The sequence below is a fragment of the Schistocerca americana genome, chromosome 4 (assembly GCF_021461395.2).
Source record: "Schistocerca americana isolate TAMUIC-IGC-003095 chromosome 4, iqSchAmer2.1, whole genome shotgun sequence".
In the NCBI taxonomy this organism is placed as follows: Eukaryota; Metazoa; Arthropoda; class Insecta; order Orthoptera; family Acrididae; genus Schistocerca; species Schistocerca americana.
In genome coordinates, this window is record NC_060122.1 from 534905149 (window position 1) to 534924063 (window position 18915).

Here is an 18915-nt window from a genome sequence, read left to right on the forward strand (position 1 = left end):
AAATCAGATGCCAGGTGTTTAAAGTGGAGGGGGAGCGGGGTTGCAAGTATGTGCTCCTTCGCTGGCTGAGACCTGAAAGTGTTTTTGTAGTTCACAGTGCTATGTCATTACACTATAAATAAAGTAAATGGCAACAGAAAAATATTGTAAATTTGTTCTTTACTTTCAGGTACTCGGTTATCTGTTACCGAACCCGAAAAATAACTCATTTAACACGGAAAGTGAACCTTCTGAATGTAAAAATAGATGTGCTGGAAGCCTACATCTCTCAGTGAGCAGTCCTTCAATTGAACCCCCACATCTGATTTAACGAATTTATTCAGAACTGCCAACTGCCAACTGCCACTGTGCCTCTTAAGAAAGTTACGGCCTTGATTATGTTGCGTTATTCATGATGCAAAGGACAGTGTCAACATGTCGTACAAGTCAGAGCTTTGATGTTTTCTATATTTTTATGGAAACTATTGTAATAAGGCAGGTCTGTGACATTCTGGCTGCGACATTTGCCCACGCGCTTGTTTTGGGAAAGCACCTGACGTGTTTCACAACCGTGACACGCGTGGACGTGATTTACGACAGCATTCATCAGCGCAAAATCTCGTATGAAGCCCTGTCGGAACGGCTAGTTTAGAGGACACAGTGTCACGTGATTTACGTGCGTTTCGATAGTAGATATCAAGCGTGAACTGATGCTTCACTGTCTTCTCTTTACTGTCAATGAAAAACAAAGGTCGCACCTCTGCAACGAGTCTTTGCTGAGCTGACTGATAAAATTCAAATTAAACATTATGGATTTCCTAATAATTTTTAATGTTCAGAATGTCTGTGTTCTTGCTGTTGGTGCATAGAATTTAGTTATTATGAAACCTGAAAACATCGAGGCAATTCAAAGGGATGCAATGACCAGATTGTAGGTGTTCTCAAGGACATTTAAATCAATTATCAGGAACTGGTGGGAACGTAGACGAGACAGAACGCGTAACAGTAGGACACATAACTTTTACCAGTTATTACGTAATGAAATAAAAATTGATCCACACAGACAAAAAATTTGCCGAAGAGACTGCTCTGTACGCTACCGGGTGAGGTGGTTGTCTTAACTCATATTCACGAGGATAGCAGTTCGTAATTCTTGTCCGCCATCCAGATTTCCCTAAATCGCTTAAGCCTCAAGGGAAATACTGGGAAATACTCGGCCTACATTTTGTCACCAATTCGTTCTGCTTTGCCTCTAATGACCTTGTCGTCGACGGGACGTAAACGTCAAATTCCTTCCTATTTAATTAATAAAGATATATTTTTAAATGTTTATTCAGATTTCGCTTGTACAGCCGTATGTGGCTTTGTACCTTATGAGCGAGTCCAATTTTGTCGTCGTAGTGTACAGGGTTCCATAGTGTTACTAGCAAATGCATGCGCGCCCATGGATATTAAATGTGACTGATACAAAAACTCAATTTCAGATGGCTTGCTGCTGTGCGATTCCGTAGTGAACACAGTGAAGCCTTAAGACCAATGCATTTTAAACTAAATAGTGTCAGAGTTTGACATGTTAAAAGGGAAGAAAGTGTAGTGGTTAACATTTAGTCAATGAAAAGAACATTACAGATTGAGTATAAGGTCGGGTTGAGGAAATAAATCGCCGTGTTCTTCTGAAGGAAGTATCTCGGGATATGTTATAAGGGAAGCCACAAAAATGTCTACATACCACCAAGTCATTCCGTTTTGGTATGTTGCTGCTGCATGATGATATCTTCTTTGGGACTGAACAGAATGGTGTGTCGTGATCCAGACTCTCTATAGACAGTCTCCATCAGCGTTATAACTTCCTCATTATGAAATACAATCATCTCATCTGATATTTGGTACGTTTGTCAGTGATGATTGTTCTGCACCTCTGGGTGCTATACAAATGTTTTGGAAGCATTGCCTCCATGTTAGATAACAATAGGAGTGGAAAGAACTTCAGTTTCCTCTAGTACTTCTCAGATTATTCTTGTTATCTCCATTCCCCCGTTATTGTAGCGGAGAAGTATTTACGAAACGTCGACAATTAGCACAACGCAGTGCATGCCATTGAGTAGCTGCCAGTTTTAAGATGATCCGAACAAAGCCTTTATCCTCATCGACTTTACACATGCACTTAGATTTTCAACAGCGCAAGGACTCTCGTTTTTGTGCGCATTGGTTATTGGTTTGTATCTGAAGACAAGCGTCATAGCTCATTACTTTGTTGACTTGGTGGGACACTCTTGCAGTTTTTAGCATACGTTGTGCACTGCGTTGTGGTTGCGCTTCAAGGCGATTTACGTATATGCGTGTTTTCTGTTGACTTTTTCCCCATAAGGATTTATTTTGTTCACTGTGGGTTTATTTAAAAAACCTTAACTACAGTATGAGAATTACATACATTCACTGTCATTCAGAATTTGTGTACTATTCTAATCGTTATTCATTTTTTACTTATTTAGGAAGGTTTTATTGTTCTTGTATCACAGGAGTCATTTTTCTCACTATAGCATGCTCTATTGGTTATGAAATTATTCAACACTTAAGAGTAGTAAGGTCTGTGAGTACTGCGTATTTATAATAGGTGTAATTTTTTACAATTTTTATCGTATGTTGCTATCAATTAATTGTGTATACTGATCACGAAAGTATATGCCTTCACAATATCCACTCACTTCCACTCCCCAGCTCATGTTGCCGCTAGTCCTGACCTACCAATAGTATCACTGACTCTCCTGCTGCGCTTAGTTCCCTAAAAACAAAAATGGCTCTGAGCACTATGCGACTTAACTTCTGAGGTCATCAGTCGCCTAGAACTTAGAACTAATTAAGCCTTACTAACCTAAGGACATCACACACATCCATGCCCGAGGCAGGATTCGAACCTGCGACCGTAGCGGTCGCTCGGCTCCAGACTGTAGCGCCTAGAACCGCACGGCCACTCCGGCCGGCCCGGGGGGGGGGGGGGGGGGGGGAGGGGGCGAGGAGGAGGATCATGTTTCTCACAAACTGCAGTTTTCATCAACTATAATGCTCCATTAGTCGCGTTACCTTTCACTGTTGGAGGTTGTAACGATCGTACATGAATGTGGCCGCGTTCCAACGACTGCGCCAATGTAAGTCTTCTGTAACCTGCTACACAAAATAAATTAGTTCAACAATTATAAAGAATTCACCTCGATTGCAAATAGAAACCGGATGTTGCCCTAGGTTTCAGTGCGGATAACCACGCCTTCTTCGGAACACACTAAAACTACAAACTGCTTAAAGAGGCATGGTCCAACATTAATCTTTGACCAAGCCTCTTTAGGCAGTTTGTAGTTTTAGTGTGTTCCAAAGAAGGCCAGGTTATCCGCACTGAGACCTAGGTCAACATCCGGTTTCTATCTGCAATCGAGGCGGATTCTTTATAATCATTAAATTATTCACGATTGCTGACGCGCTGCAATGTTAAAAGTTCTCTAAATTAGTTCAAGGAGGAGAACACATTATTATAACACACAATACCTTAACATTCAACTCTGCTTACACGTGTTATCGAAAACTGCGTTCATTATGTGACAGTACCTGGGCAGGTGTTTAGTGCTGGAAGTAAGTAAGTTCGTTGCCACGTTGCTGCTCTGTGGCCTGTGGTGCTTCCAATCCTTGCAGGGTGTTTACAGTAACGGAGTATTCCAGCGTGTCACTTGATAATTCGAGGCGAACTCTTTCGATAGACAACTGGGTGTTCACTGATGTCTAAACCGACTGAAAATTGGAAGTCTGAACACTTAAGTCTGCTCGATGAAGTCCGTGTGGCAGACAACGGATGTGGCAGGCGGATTGCTATACCGAATCCGTGCGATTGCCTGTAGATCACGCGTTCTTCATCCGTTATTCTCTCCAAGCGGAAAGATGCCATCGTTGCGTCTGGTTGCCGCCTGTGACGGGAGTAGCAAAGTACTCCGGCTCTGTGGACAGTCCTGAAGCTCACACTGCTCCTGGCCTCGCCGTGATGTTTGCTTTGCCGAACGCCGCTACGATGGCGAGGAGACCTATCTGGCACGGTTAGTAGTGTGAATACGACAAAAGTATTTCCGATAAAGTCTTTGGTAGCAACGCAGAGCTGTAAAACTATCGTAGGCTACCATAAGTAACAGTAGACTAATTATAGTTTTCCTAGTAACCTTGGCCTGTTGAGTTCTTAACTGTGTTACGTGTACGTTAGGTGTGTTGCATACGTGTAGGGCGCTACCTCATTTTGATCGGTTTGTTTACGTATGCGATCAGCGTCTTACCAGACTCCACTAAAAACCGGTCAACTGTCGAGAAACTGGGTAAGGACATGCAAAGGTCCACGGAACCTGCAGAATATCTTCGCTCTAGATAGTTATCTTCTTGTCTATCACTGAAATATAAACAGTATTTTTAGGCTTTACTCGAAAATTGTTGATCTGTAACGTGAAACAAAGGAATGTTGTAGTAAAAATTTAAAAAAAACTACAGATTTATCATATGGGGGTAGAAAACGCCATTTCGTCGAAGAAAAGGTAAAATGATAATTAAAAAAACGCGAAAAGAAAAGATGTGAAACATCACATACAATATCTCGTAGAGCTTACTCAAAACATTTTTCTGTCATTCATAAACAACTTTCGTACTTATCAATAATAAGAGGAAACTCTTGTTTTTGATCATGATGAATAACGTTCTATTGAGTATAAAATAAGAGCAATAACTATATATATATATATATATATATATTTTATATTTGCGTATGTAAACAGTATTTCCATCAAAAGTAATTGCTTTAGGTACATAAAAGCACAGCAGTTACGCGATCAACTAGCTGCAAACTTACAAAAAGCAGTCAACATTTTGTAAACACATAAAATACATGACAGACTAACACTGAACGATGCGCGGTTCTAGTTATATACAAAAGAACGGTCGAACGCACTGCTTTCCGGGTGGAAAGGCGTACCGGTCCCTGGCACGAATCCGCCCGGCGGATTAGTGTCGCGGTCCGGTGTGCCGGCCAGTCTGTTTAAGGCGGTTTTCCACTTGCCTCGGTGAATGTGGGCTGGTTCCCCTTATTACGCCTCAGTTACACTATGTCGGCGATTGCTGCGCAAACACTGTCTCCACGAACGCGTACATCATAATTACTCTACCATGCAAACATTGGGGGTTACACTCGTCACGTATGAGACGTTCCCTGGGGCGGGGGGTCGGTGTGCGGACATTTGCCACAGCGGACATTTTCCACGATTTTACCTGCTCTGAAGGGTTGGGTCCCTTGTCTCCCCCTCCTCCTGCTCCTCCTCCTCCTCCTCGCTCGTCGCCAGACCCTCAGTAAAGGTACTTACTGAGCCTTTCCGCTGGTTTTATTAACATAGAACCAGAATCTCTATGGATTTTTCGCCACATTTCTAGATAGAGTTTCGTTGTGGAAACTATTAAATGCATCTCGCAATGAAATCCGCACCAAATTTTGAGCCACAGTAAAACTTCGCCAATCTTGGAGATCTTGCGCTCGTCTAAATTATATGTGCCTTTTTCGGTGCTCCTGCAGCAGCTTTCTGTCGTGTTTTGTGTACCATAGGGGATCATTTCCGTCTGATATTAATTTATTTGGTATGAATCTCTCGAGTGCTGTTGATACTATTTCTTTGAGCTTAAGCCACATATGGTCTTCACTTGCATAGTTTGGAAGGATTGGAGATTGTCTCTTAGAAAGACGTCAAACTAATTTTTAGTTGCTTTCATAAATATATGTATTTCGCGTTTAGTTTTGGTGAATTTCTTTGTTACGTAATTGAGCCTCACTATGGCTGTGTGTTCACTAATTCCTGTACCCATCGTGAGGCTCAGGATTATTTGTGGCTAAGAGGCCAAGTGTGTTTTCGTAACCATTTACAATTTGCATGGCCCCGTGAAATAACTGTTCAAAATAATTTTATAAAAAGCATTTAGAACAATTACAGAAGTTGTTTTCTATCTACAGTAGGGTCTGAAAATGTATTTTTGTCAATATACGGGAGGTAGATTGAAGTCACCGCCAACTGTAATTCTATGAGTAGGGTACCCATTTGCGATGAGACTCGAGTTTTCTTTGAAATGTTCAGCAACTGTTTCATCTGAGACCGGGGGTCGGTAAAAGGAGCCAGTTATTAATTTATTCCGGTTGTCAAATATAACCTCTGTCCATACTAAGTCACAGGAACTACCTGCTTCAATGTCGCTTGTGAGCTGGAACACACATTACATTATTTTTCCTTAAGTTGTGCTTCTTGTTTCTGTTGCAGTGGAGATCATTACAATTACGGCTTTTCCCTCCAAAACCTAGGATGCTTTCTCTGTGACCCTGTTAACACCAGAGCCAAACAATGTAGAACAACAACGTACGTTACAAGCATAATATTCTGTATTACTTCATTTCCTTATTTCTAACATTTTAAAATTGTTCATCGACTTCAGATGACATGTCAATCATCGATGTTCTTATCTCTGTTTATGAACGTACTTTCAATCCTGTTTTGAACATTGTCCTGCTACACTTTATTAACTAATGATTCGCCGGAAGGGATATCGGATTTTAGAGAGTATTAATATGGAGTATGTCGTTCTTCTTTCCAAACATTCACATATCCATTTCTTCTTTCCTCATTGTCTTTTGGGCATGCAGTTGTAGTAATTAAAGAAGGCAAAAATGCAGCGACAAAATGAAATGATTAGCGTACATTCGCATCCTCTTTACATCGTTCCTTTCTTGTTGCTCCCATGGCCATGGACTGTTTCTATCGCAATCAGTAAGCGTGAAAGGAAGCTACCATACGGACAGAGGGATCTATATTTATACTTGGCAGAACTAATTACGTACTGACAGAGTCGTCGGAATTGCTGTCGTTTCCCAAAAGATATAAATATTTCGATTTAGGAAAAGAAGCTCTGTATTTCGCCAAGATGTCGAAAAAGAAGGTCCCTTATGTACTGGCTGTATCGAGTAAGACGTGGAGACGGTGGAGACGGCGGTTTGCAAGCGGACTGAAGAAGTACGAGGAAGGGCGTCCCTTACCTGAGGGATCGCTACCTGGCGAAGGGGCAAGTGTGGCAAATGTCCGGCGTGGCGAATGTCCGGCGTGGCAAATGTCCAGCGTGGCAAATGTCCGGCGTGGCAAATGTCCGGCATTCCGGGGGGTCCACCGGGGGCCAAATAACTCTGGATTCGGTGTGGGGCGGCAGTGGGGTGAGTGGACTGCTGTAGCCTGTTGTAGGGTTGTGAAGCACTGAAGGCTACAATGGGGACGAAGCCTCTCCATCATTTCTAGGTCCCCAGTTCCATACAACACATTACAATATATACAAAAGAAACAAACAAGCAAAAGTCGTCAGCTCCAGTTCTCTCACACACATTCATTTATATTTCTTTCCCTGCCAATGCTACGAATATTACAGATAATCCTATGACTTACCACGTCATTTATGTACTGTACCAAAATTACCGTACTGTAGTTTCGGCAGAACGCAAGTCTTTAGCAACGTAATAGGAAAAGAAACACTCGTGGAAGTGTGTGTTTGGTTTACTTGAAATTTAAGTGATGCACTTGCTATGCTATAATGTTGTCATGTCTTCATCCACTGCAGGTTTCAGATGGTAAAGCAGAGACAGCACTAGTTGAAATAGGGATAGGCTAAACTAGTAATAACGTGTATCAAGCTACAACGTTCCACATCTAGACAGATGATATGTTCCAAAAACGTTTTACTTGTTGGACAGGTACCACGGAGTCTGAGCAGTACACTAAAACCAGAGAAGTAGATCGTATATTTGTAGCATTTTTTTAAGTAATAAAGTTATTGTTCGTTGGCTTCACTCGAATGCTTTCTTACGTTACAGTCGTTTTGAAAAAAAAAATGGTGTGCCCACAGATACCACACTGTGCTACTGCTTACGTTCATCTCTTACAGAAAAACATCCCTACAAGTATCTTGTATTCATTGTTGACAACCACATCCAATTATTCAGAAAGTTGAATACATAATTTCTGTATGTCACTCCGCAGAGTCTCGCATCTAGATAATACGGGAGTACAGTACTGTAGCGTAGAATGCACAACACCCTTGGAGCTTTAAACGTGTCACGGTCTCCGTGTTGGGACGGAGGCACTGCTCTCATAGCAGAACCGCTCTGCAGTCGACAGCCTGCCCCTGTTAAACTGTTGCCGAAAGGCAAACACGTTCCAACTACACCTTGTCCAAGTGGATCTAGTAAGGGCTGCATTGTGAAACGACACTCCTGCGTTGGAATGTTCCCAGATAACACCGTCACCGACGGATGATGATGAAATTTCTTTTGTGGGGTGACTGAGTGCGTAGTAACCAGAGCAAGTACAAATTTCAAATCATTTCACTGTCCAGCTCGCCACTTTCCTGGATGATGATGAAATGGTGAGGACAACACAAACACCCAGTCCCCTGGTGGAGAAATTCCCCGACCCAGCCGGAATCGAACTTGGGACTTGGTGATCCACAGGCGGAAACGCTAGCCACTAGACCACTAGCTGCGGACGAAGTTGTGTGTGCGTAAAAAAATACAAGACTGAACTCTCATGCTGTCGACTACAGACCGTTTGAGTCCCAATAACATACATCCTGATTTAGGTTTTCCGTGATTTCCCTAAATCATTCCAGGCAAATGCCGCGATAGTTCCTTTGAAAAGGCACGGCCGACTTCCTTCCCCATCCTTACCTAATCCGATGAGACCGATAACCTCGCTGTTTGGTCTCTTCCCCCTAGTAACCCACCCACCATACTTAACAAATCATGATAGACGTCTGAAAGCAATTTCGCGTTTTTCCTAGACACGTTCCAGCATCTCGAAACTTCCCTGAACTCATAGTGCCTAAAACAAATTATAGTCCTAAATAAGGAGTAAAAATTACCTAAAATTAATAAATTTATATCCAAAGTAAATTCTACTCCAGTAGCTTCATTTAAAAACCACTCGTATAAGCAACAGTACGAACTGAAATTTACGTTATACTAACTTTAGATACTTAGATATAACTTTGTTGGATACAGAGCAGTAAACGACCATGGTATCAAGAACTGTTCTGTGCACGGACGACTTCAGCTGTATGGTGTCGTAGATCTAAAGACGACCAGCATGAAGGCCGAAACCGGTTATCATTCTTAAATAACTGATTCTTTGCGACCTTAACTGTTTCAGTAAGTGATATTAACTTGCACTGCCACGATCACCTCCATGTGTTCACTAAAAGAAAGAAAAAAACATATGTCACGATCTTCTGCAATAACGTAGCATAATCTCTGCGCCGACCGTTGCTTGAACGTTGTAAGTGATTGCTAGAATGCACTACATTAGTGGAAGAACCTCAGTCTAACATTAGAGGCATCTGTCTTGCAGTAGTAATGGCGGTTTCATTCGAAAGGCACTGGTATTTAAAAAAGTTGTGATTTCGGGCAGAAACCAGTAGTACTTAAAGAATTAAAAGGCACGAATGGTACTGATTTGTTTAAAACTAGGGAATTTTTATCTGTAAGAAGAATAAAAACTCAACTCAAATGTTGATGGTGTTGGGACAGCAACCAGCCACAAATTTACTTTCAGTTCCTTTATTCAAAGGATACCGTTATCGGTTTCGAATCATCGTGATTCATCTTCAGACGGTTTACACGCTTTCCTTATAACATGTGGTGTTTTTTACAGCCGATATTGCTGAAGAAAACCATTCAGTGAAACATTGAGAACAACTTAAAAATTTTACATCTAGCAGAAAAAGGAGCCACCATGAATATATTAGAAAAAATAGAAATACACACACACAAAAACAGCGCCCCAGACTATATACTTAATGAACAAAAAGGTTTAGCTAACACCCCTTTCCTAAACATTTCCAAAAATTATTTTCCAACCTCCAAAGCAAATAATATTAGTACACCTATCTGCAGATCAAGTAGCAAATTTATATGTTACTATAATTCTCATGATGCTTAATGTAATTAAATAATATACTATTTTACAAATACAGTACTAAAAAAACTTTATAATTAATGTAACAGTATCAACTCAAAAAATAAATGTCTCTGTACTAGTGTAAAATGCACTTCAGTTGCGTATGTGAAAATATGATCCTTTCCAAACATAGGACATCTTCAAATGTTACAATATATCATAGCATCTTTGATACTCATATGTTTGTAAGCTCTTTGTGTGTATCGAAACATGCGGTGCATGGTAGAAATCTTCTCAGTGACAAATCTAAAGTGTTCAGTGAGTAAAATTTACATGTGCAACAATTAGAATGCAGTGGGAATGTATTCACATGTGTTGAACGAATGTTATGAAAACAAACACATCACACCGACATTTCACGTAAGTCACATCCAACGAAAAACTGTAACGCAACCATCTGTGTGTGGCTTGCTTATAATTATGTACTACTTATATTTTAGGACAATTAATCTGTAAAAAACACACCACATGTTATAAGGAAAGCGTGTGAACCGTCTGAAGATGAATCACAACGATTCGAAACCGGTAACGGTACTCTTTGAATAAAGGAACTGAAAGTAAATTTTTGGCTTGTTGCTGTCCCAACACCATCAACATTTGTCTTCAAATAACAGCCACGGTCTCCAATCATGTCATCATATGACAAAATTGCAAAAAACTGAACTGTTTTCCAATTGCTATCCAGAAACGAAGTGAGCTGTGAAAACTCGCCTTTATTTCAATGAATATTACTCTATAAAATATTTTACAGGTTCCAACTTCGAACGTATTATTTGGTTAATAGGTATGACTCAATAACCACATCATTTTCACAGCTACCTTAAATACTGTTCATCCCTCGTTAGCACACATGTAAATGGCGTACACTTGGTCCACAAAAACGGTTTCATTTGGGCAGTCTGTGAAAGCAGAGATAGGTGAAGAGAGGAGAGTAGCAGCAGCAGTTGCAGCGGCTGCAGCAGCCGGCCAGAAGTTTATACTCACCAGGGGGTCCACCTTGAGGCGGCGCACGTGCGGGACGCTACGCTTGCTGCGAGCGTGCGGCAGCGCGCGGTGCACGAAGTGGAACTCTCGGTCCGAACCCAGCACCTGCAACAGACACCACAGCCGGCCGTTTCATTCAGTATGCAGTTAAATAAAGCGTGAACTCTACGGAAAGGTAGAGCTCACGTGTTCCTTCCTGCGTAAAAATCTGTACAGGTATTAATATCTACGAACAACCGCAACAATAAATACTTTGTGGTTAAAGTTGAAGCTTGGTGGCAATATTATGATTTTGGTCTGTTTGCGTAACATATAATGGATAGCAATAATTTAAGTCGGTGGGGGAAGCCACTATGTTGGCAGGACTGCGCAATTCGGGAGAACGAGGGTTGAAACCCGCGTCCGGCCATCCTGATTTAGGTTTTATCGTGAGTTCCCTAAACCGCTTCAGACAAATGCCGGGATGGTTCCTGTGAAAGGGCACTGCCGATTTCCTTCCCCATCCTTCCCTAATTCGAGCATCCTCTATAGCGTCTTTCTTAACCCACCCCAGAGACAGGGTGATGTCCCAATGAGGAGTTGATCCACGCTTTTTCTACTCTTAGAACCTGTTATTCTCTCGTCTTCAGAATGTCTCTGTGAAAATACGCGTCGGTAATTCCACCGAGTATGGTCATTTGTCGCTCCTTCCTCATCGTGACGTAGGTTTCCTGCTATTCTCCGTAGTTTTGGTAATATTTTTTTTAATAAAAAAGAAACAACAAAAAAGGAAAAATAAATGAATCATTTATGCTCTTTGTATCTACTCCACCTTCCCTATGCTTCCCTCGGTTTCTAGGGAGTGTCAACGTGAGATTTTGGCCAGGCATCGGGCTGTGATCCACGCCCGCTTCGTCCACTCCCTCCTCTCTATTTTTTTTTTAAATAAGAGAGAGATATATAGAGAGACAAAGGGATGTTAAGACTCACGGGAAGCGGTAACTGCGGTTTCGAGTCCCGGTCCGGCACAAATTTACAACTTTCGCCATTGCATTTAATTTCACAATGCATTGTGTGCCTGGAAGTCACTAGTTTCCCACGCACCCTTTCCCTTTTCTTCCCATTCCTCTGTTTCATGTACAAAATATCTGTTAACCCTCGCAATACCAAGGGAAGAGCGTACTTTATGCCCACCTTCTGAAAATATTGTTACCTGGTGATCTATTTCACAATTTAAAATTTCCAAATAAATGTTTGAGTTTCATGATTTCTTATTCCATATTCCCTAACTGGTTTAAATTCTTCAGTAAAACTTAACGCTAAAATTTAAATCTTGTAATGACACTGAATTTTCACGACAAATGTCATTCTCGGGTTCAGGATCTTCCTTCCACATCTACACAGAGTGTTTCAAAACTGGACGGCAAAACGTCAGGAATGGACTCCTCATATAACAAAACGACAAACAGTCTAATAAATATGGGCTTTGAAATGAAAACCTTAAGACATATCACCACTTCTCCATGTTACGTACTGTGAAATAAATCAGTTTCAGGTAGTATGGACGGAAACAAGAAAAAAATGTCCATTAACAATTGCAAACACGCATACCTTAAGGTTTGTTGGTCTTCGTTTTTTACTGTCTGCATAAAGTGCTACTGTTCCCCTTGTGGCAATACACTTTATGGAAAATGCAATGATATTGCTAGCCTTTTTGTTCCGCACAATTACTCGTACATCCTGTTTTCCAGCAGAAGTCTTAGGTCTATGTCATTCCTGTTTTGTTTGCATTAACAACTCCCACGGGTGCAACTGCAGAACGCTGCCACATGAACGCTATTTCAAGGTTTTCCACCATTTAGCACCTTCACTCCACGCCTTAACTCCCGTTTGTGTTTCAGATACGACATAAAAATATACGGTATAGAATCACTGAATCTCTCCACATTTCTCTTAAATACATTTACGTTACAAGGCTTATTACATCAATAAGTATAGCACATTAACTGTATTTAACACTATGTGAATTAACGGATATTTAACAAACAGATTACATTAAAACATTTATAGTGTGCTTTGACTGATTCTCCTAGTGACTTCACTTGACTTCCCAATGTTGCGCAAATATTCGGTAAAAATTTTCAAAATCGATTTCAACAATTGTGACTTATTACAGCAGACCAGAGTATACTAAAATGCGGTTTTTGTCGACCATGTTACAAGTCAGTGGAATGTAAATTACGAGGAACGACTTCACCAGATGATAATTCAGGCCAAACGCAACTCTATCGTCAGAGCTCCGCAGAGCGAACGCATTAAAGTGACTTCATTTTTTTAAATTTCTGGCGATGAGGATGCAGGACTTAGGAATGAAGTATGTATGTGAACAGCATGTTATCAGCAAGCATCTCTATGGTCTCTACTATGGAACTATCGTAACGTGTAGGCTACAGTGGAACAGGAAAAGCTCATTCTCGCTCTCGAACGAAGTTGCTGACCGTATTGTTTCGACCATACATTCACCGCTTTGTGACATATCTGTACGGCGTGCACCATGCGGGCCAAATATGGTCTAAAACCTACTACAAAAATATTTTTGTGTTGATATTCAAACTATACTAAAAATGAGTGGGAATTCAATGTACCGAGCGGTTCTAGGCGCTACAGTCTGGAACCGCGCGACCGCTACGGTCGCAGGTTCGAATCCTGCCTCCGGCATGGATGTGTGTGATGTCCTTAGGTTAGTTAGGTTTAAGTAGTTTTAAGTTCTAGGAGACTGATACTTATCTCTCTCTCTCTCTCTCTCTCTCTCTCTCTCTCTTTTCTCTTATGGGACCAAACTCCTTTGGTCATCGGTTCCTAAGCTGCACACTACTTAATCTAACTTAAACTAACTTACGCTATGGACGACACACACACCCATGCCCGAGGAAGGACTGGAATCTCCAACGGGAGAAGCCGCGTATTATTTCTAGATTTCAAAAAGGCCTACGATAGCATAGACATAATTAAAATCTGTATAGATGAAACTTTATGTCGTATCAAGACAACTGGAGGGGAAACAAAATTTTAAGGTGTTTACTGGACTGAGACAAGGAGGCGTCGTTTCACCTATTTTACTGAATCTCGTCTTAGTGAAGTTCGATAGAGAATTTATTAAAACTAATCCACACGGGATGCAGATGCAGGAAATGAACATTATTAGACTTGCCTAAGCAGATGATATAGCAGTAATAAGCACTTCCAAAACATAATTAACCAAAATGATGCGAAATTATATCAAAATTGCTGAGAAAGAAGGATTACATCTTAATAAAGAGAAGACAGAATATCTGGTCATAAGTAAGAAAAACCAGTGATGCACCCTTGGCTGAAGATGGATTCACTTTCACTTTCAAAACAGTTGACCGTTTCAAGTACTTAGGGAGTCTCTTTAGTAACAATAATGGAATGCTTCATCAACTACGACATAATCGCGTATACGAACAGTGATCCAATACTGTAAACTGCTTTTTTATTCCAGTCTCTGATCACAAATGAATTCTTTAGACGATGACCGGTTTCAGTCTGTAATGACCATCCTCAGATCTTTTTTAGACCATGTCCTAAAGTTATACGGCCATAATGACATCGTCAAAACATATAAATGCAATCAGCATAGAATCTATGTGACGATGCTATGCTGATTATATTTATATGTTTTGACGATGCCATTATGGCAGTATCACTTTAGGACATGGTGTAAAAAAGATATGAGGATGGTCGTTACAGACTGAAACCGGTCATCGTGTAAAGAATTCTCAGAGACTGGAATAAAAAAACAATAATGGAATGGATATAGAAGTAGATGCCCGACTAGCAACAGCGAACAAAACACTCTTAAGTTTTATCAAAATCTTACAGAAAAGATAATTTAGTACTAACTTAAAAATCCGCTTGTATCAGTCGACCATTATACCAGTAACATTATACGGATGTGAAGCATTAATATTTAGAAAGAAAGATGAAAAACTGTTAATATTTGAAATACTAAGAAAAAGTTTTGGTCCAGTGTACGACGAAGATAACATGGAATGGAGGATAAGAAAAATGAAGAAATAAGAGAACTGTACACACACCGTAACATCGTAGAAGTGCTAAAGAAGAGAAGGTTGAAATGGGCAGGCGATATAGCACGAATGACAGAAAACAGACCACGTAAAATAGCATTCTGAAGGACAATAGAGGGAACGAGAGGAAGAGGAAGACTCAGAAGTAGGTGGAGAGATAACATTAGTGACGACACGAACACTGAATGGACAAACGGTGCACACAACAGAACGTAATGGAAGAGGCTTGTAGAGCAGGTGTGTGGTCGATAAGATCCTTGCCACTAATAAATAAAATAAAATAAATAATAATTTGAACTACGATTTCTCGCTTGACTGCACAAATTCTTTTAACACATTTTACATACCTAACAAGTTTGCAGCAGTGCTTCATTCGCAGAATATGATCTGTGGTCAACAACTTTTTTTAAGGTGGAAAATGGAAGGCGGGAGTTGCGTGACGCTGGTGTTCCATGGAAGCAAAGTGCGACTAAATGGCCAGTTACAGGCGAGGTGAAAGCATAATCCGTGGTACTCTTCTGTGTTCTGCTATGTCTTCTGTGATAATTACCTCAGTTTAATAGACCAAACAGTGCAACTAAACAGTCGTTCTAATACTTAAGCAAGTCTGATAAAAGAGAACAGAAAGGCACAGTAAAAGTTACCGGGAGGAAACAGTGGTCGTGTGAAGCTATTGCAGATTATGAGTGGTTGTGTCCATATTCATCCATGGTCCAGTTGTAGGAATATTTATTTCATTTCAAGTTATTTAAATGTAAATCCAGTATTTCGAATGTGTTTCAGTATGTTTGTGAATGTGCGTTGGCTTGGGGACATCGTGGGAGCGCTCTAGCCAATCACAGCGCTCGTTACTACGGTAGGCGACTACCGAAGTCAATGGAAAGACTGTATGGAAGTAGAGGAGGAGCATCGGGTCGCACAGGACACTGGAGAGTTCTGGACGGGAAGGCGCGACGGACGGTCGCAGGAAATACTTGGAGAGTGTTGAGCAGTTTGCGTGTGGTCGGGGAAATACTTGTAGAAATATTTCGTAGTGCCGACTTGTGCACTTGTGAGATATCCGTGGCATTTGCAGTGAAGACATAGTATGCGTTTAGAAGTGAATATCTCGCGAGCTTTGTTGTTGCGCATAACTAATTACGTGAAGTAAGAATTTAATGTTTCCTTGTTGTTCAGCTTATATTTTATTTAATTGCTGGACCATCGACACCAATAAGTGTTTTACAGTTGTAAGTGGCATTCTTAAATGTACTTCTGCTATCATACTCATCATTTAAAGTCGTTAAAATAGTACCTGCAGATTTTATTTAATTGAAATCTTTCATTTATAAATTTCTATGTTACATTCATATGTGATAGGAACCTTTGACCATTCGATTCATGTGTGTATTCTTATTGTATACTGTAGAGTCAGCAGTATTTGGCATGTAATGCGGCAACTACGTATCCCAGTCCCTAGACAACGAAACCAGCCAAAAATTTTAATATTTCGACTCTGAGTCTGAGGGTACGTAGGTGAGGGCCACTATTAATTTTTTTGAAAGCCCGCAATTGCTATTACAGGAACGATACTCACAAAGGCAAAAAGGCCTAATGAAAGGTAGGTCTTTGGTCTAACTGATATGCAGTCACTATGGAAAGGGTGAACTAAGAACATTCAGTTTAGATGGAGCAAAAGCAGAACAATTATAATTAAAAGTGAAATACTTATAAACCGTGGTGTATGTATCAAGTAACCAAAGATAATTCTCCACCTTAGAGTGATGGAACTATGAGGAGAATGTTGTGTAAATAGGGACATATACGCTTTATCTACAAAAGAGAGGGAAAACAATTGGAGGAACTTGTGTATTGGTAAAAAATATCGTCTGCCGGTGTAGCCGAGCGGTTCTAGGCTCTTCAGTCTGGAACCACGCGACCGCTAAGGTCGCAGGTTCGAATCCTGCCTCGGGCATGGGTGTGTGTGATGTCCTTAGGTTAGTTAGGTTTAAGTAGTTCTAAGTTCTAGGGGACTGACGACCTCAGATGTTAAGTCCCATAGTTCTCAGAGCCATTTTTTAAAAATATCAGCCTTACGTGAAGCGTACAATAATTGTCAAAGTCACATCCTGATGAAAGTGGTATTAGAATGTCCTATGGAGGTCTGTTCATAAGTCAATGTACGGGTCCAGACCTACTTAGTCTCTCGTGAATCCAATGGTGCTGACACTGAAGTCAGCAGAAGCTTGAAATGCCACTTTTAAAAAGATATTTCCGAATGAGGGGACTAGCATATTTGACCTCCGTGCAGACTCACAAATGAGAATTGTTTGTACTGGCACTCCACCATGGAAAAACAATGTAGACAAGCGAGCTAGGCACTAGAATATGACGGAATGCGAAATAGATTTTACACTGAATACGCTGTGGAATGATCTCCTTTTCTAGGTCGGATTCATCGACAATTATAGTACAGCGAATATTCTGCGCGACTAGGAAACTGTGCGGGTCACTCCTGCACACAAAAACATAAAGTATCTGATACAGGAAATTACAAATCACTATTCTTCTGTTACAGAATCCTATTGCATGTTCGAAGCTTAAACATTATGACGTTCCTCGAGGAAAACAAGTTTCTCTCAAAGTGTCAGCAGAGATTCAGGAAAATAATTGTGTTATACGCTGATTGCTCTATTCATAAACAACATCCTTCAAGCGGTAGATCTCCTAAAAGCGTTCGATATAGTGCAATATAGTCTGCCACTGATGAATATACGACAGTAAAATCTTTGCAAATATGTGATTATTTTGGTGGATATTAGTCTGAAAGAACCCAGTACGTTATACCGGACGAAGAATGTTCTACTGAAACGAGAGTAATATTGAGTGTGTCCCAAGTAAAGCGTAATACGATCGACAAATTTGTCAATATTCCTTAACGATTTATGAGATAAAATCAACAGCGTTATAAGATTATTCGCCAAAGTACTGTTGTCTACCGGAAAGTTGGACGACCGTAGAGAACTGCAGAAGGACTTAGGTAAAATCTTCATTCGATGTAATGAAGTTTCTAATAGTGCCAGCAAATTATAGATCTGTCGAGAAGAAACTCAAAATGTAGAGAATTACCAGTTCCTAGATACCCGTAAAATTTGGTTTGATCCACTGGAGATGGTCGGTGAAAAGCTGCGGATTTTATTTTTAATTTATATTTTTCTGTGTGCTACGTCATTTATTCGAGAAAGTTTTTCTTGTGTGAGTGTTGCATCATTCTGTTGTATTTACTGAAATGTAAAAGAAAAATCGAACAATTTTTTATTAAATATCGATATGTACATAGTCAGAGGCGAACCTCTATGTAAAGACCGATTATTAATTAAATATTGTATCTCGTTTTATAGATTAACAGCCGCTAGTTAACAATTATCGTAATACACAACGTAAGGACGGCATTCGTATTTAATGGGATACCGCTCATAGTTGGCACCAACAATAAGTGGGCCCGTGATGACTGGGTGTTGTGTGATGTCCTTAGGTTAGTTAGCTTTAAGTAGTTCTAAGTTCTAGGGGACTGATGACCTCAGAAGTTAAGTCCCATAGTGCTCAGAGCCATTTGAACCATTTTAGCCAACAAGTGGGCCCAGGAAATGTTTCCGCAGCCTGCACTGTAGCACTACTGATGGGATTTTCCTAGGCTTCGCGCTGCATGAGAAAAGCACCCGCCTGGCCAGCAATGACAGAGCCACTCTTGTTGCATGAATTCCATGGAAAAACGCGAGTGAGAATCATGTTCGCAGCCTACGTATTCAGCTCTCTCACTACGTGCAAAAGACCAC

General features: G+C 40.6%; 1 protein-coding gene across 1 annotated transcript in view; it reads right to left on the reverse strand.

Annotated features, from left to right (window-relative positions):
• LOC124613600 (neuroendocrine convertase 2) overlaps positions 1-18915 on the reverse strand; it is a 1535239-nt gene that overhangs the window by 937242 nt on the left and 579082 nt on the right. The window contains exon 3 of the mRNA XM_047142315.1: positions 11013-11117. Within this exon, the coding sequence (XP_046998271.1) occupies positions 11013-11117 (105 nt within the window). The remainder of the gene's footprint in view (positions 1-11012; positions 11118-18915) is intronic.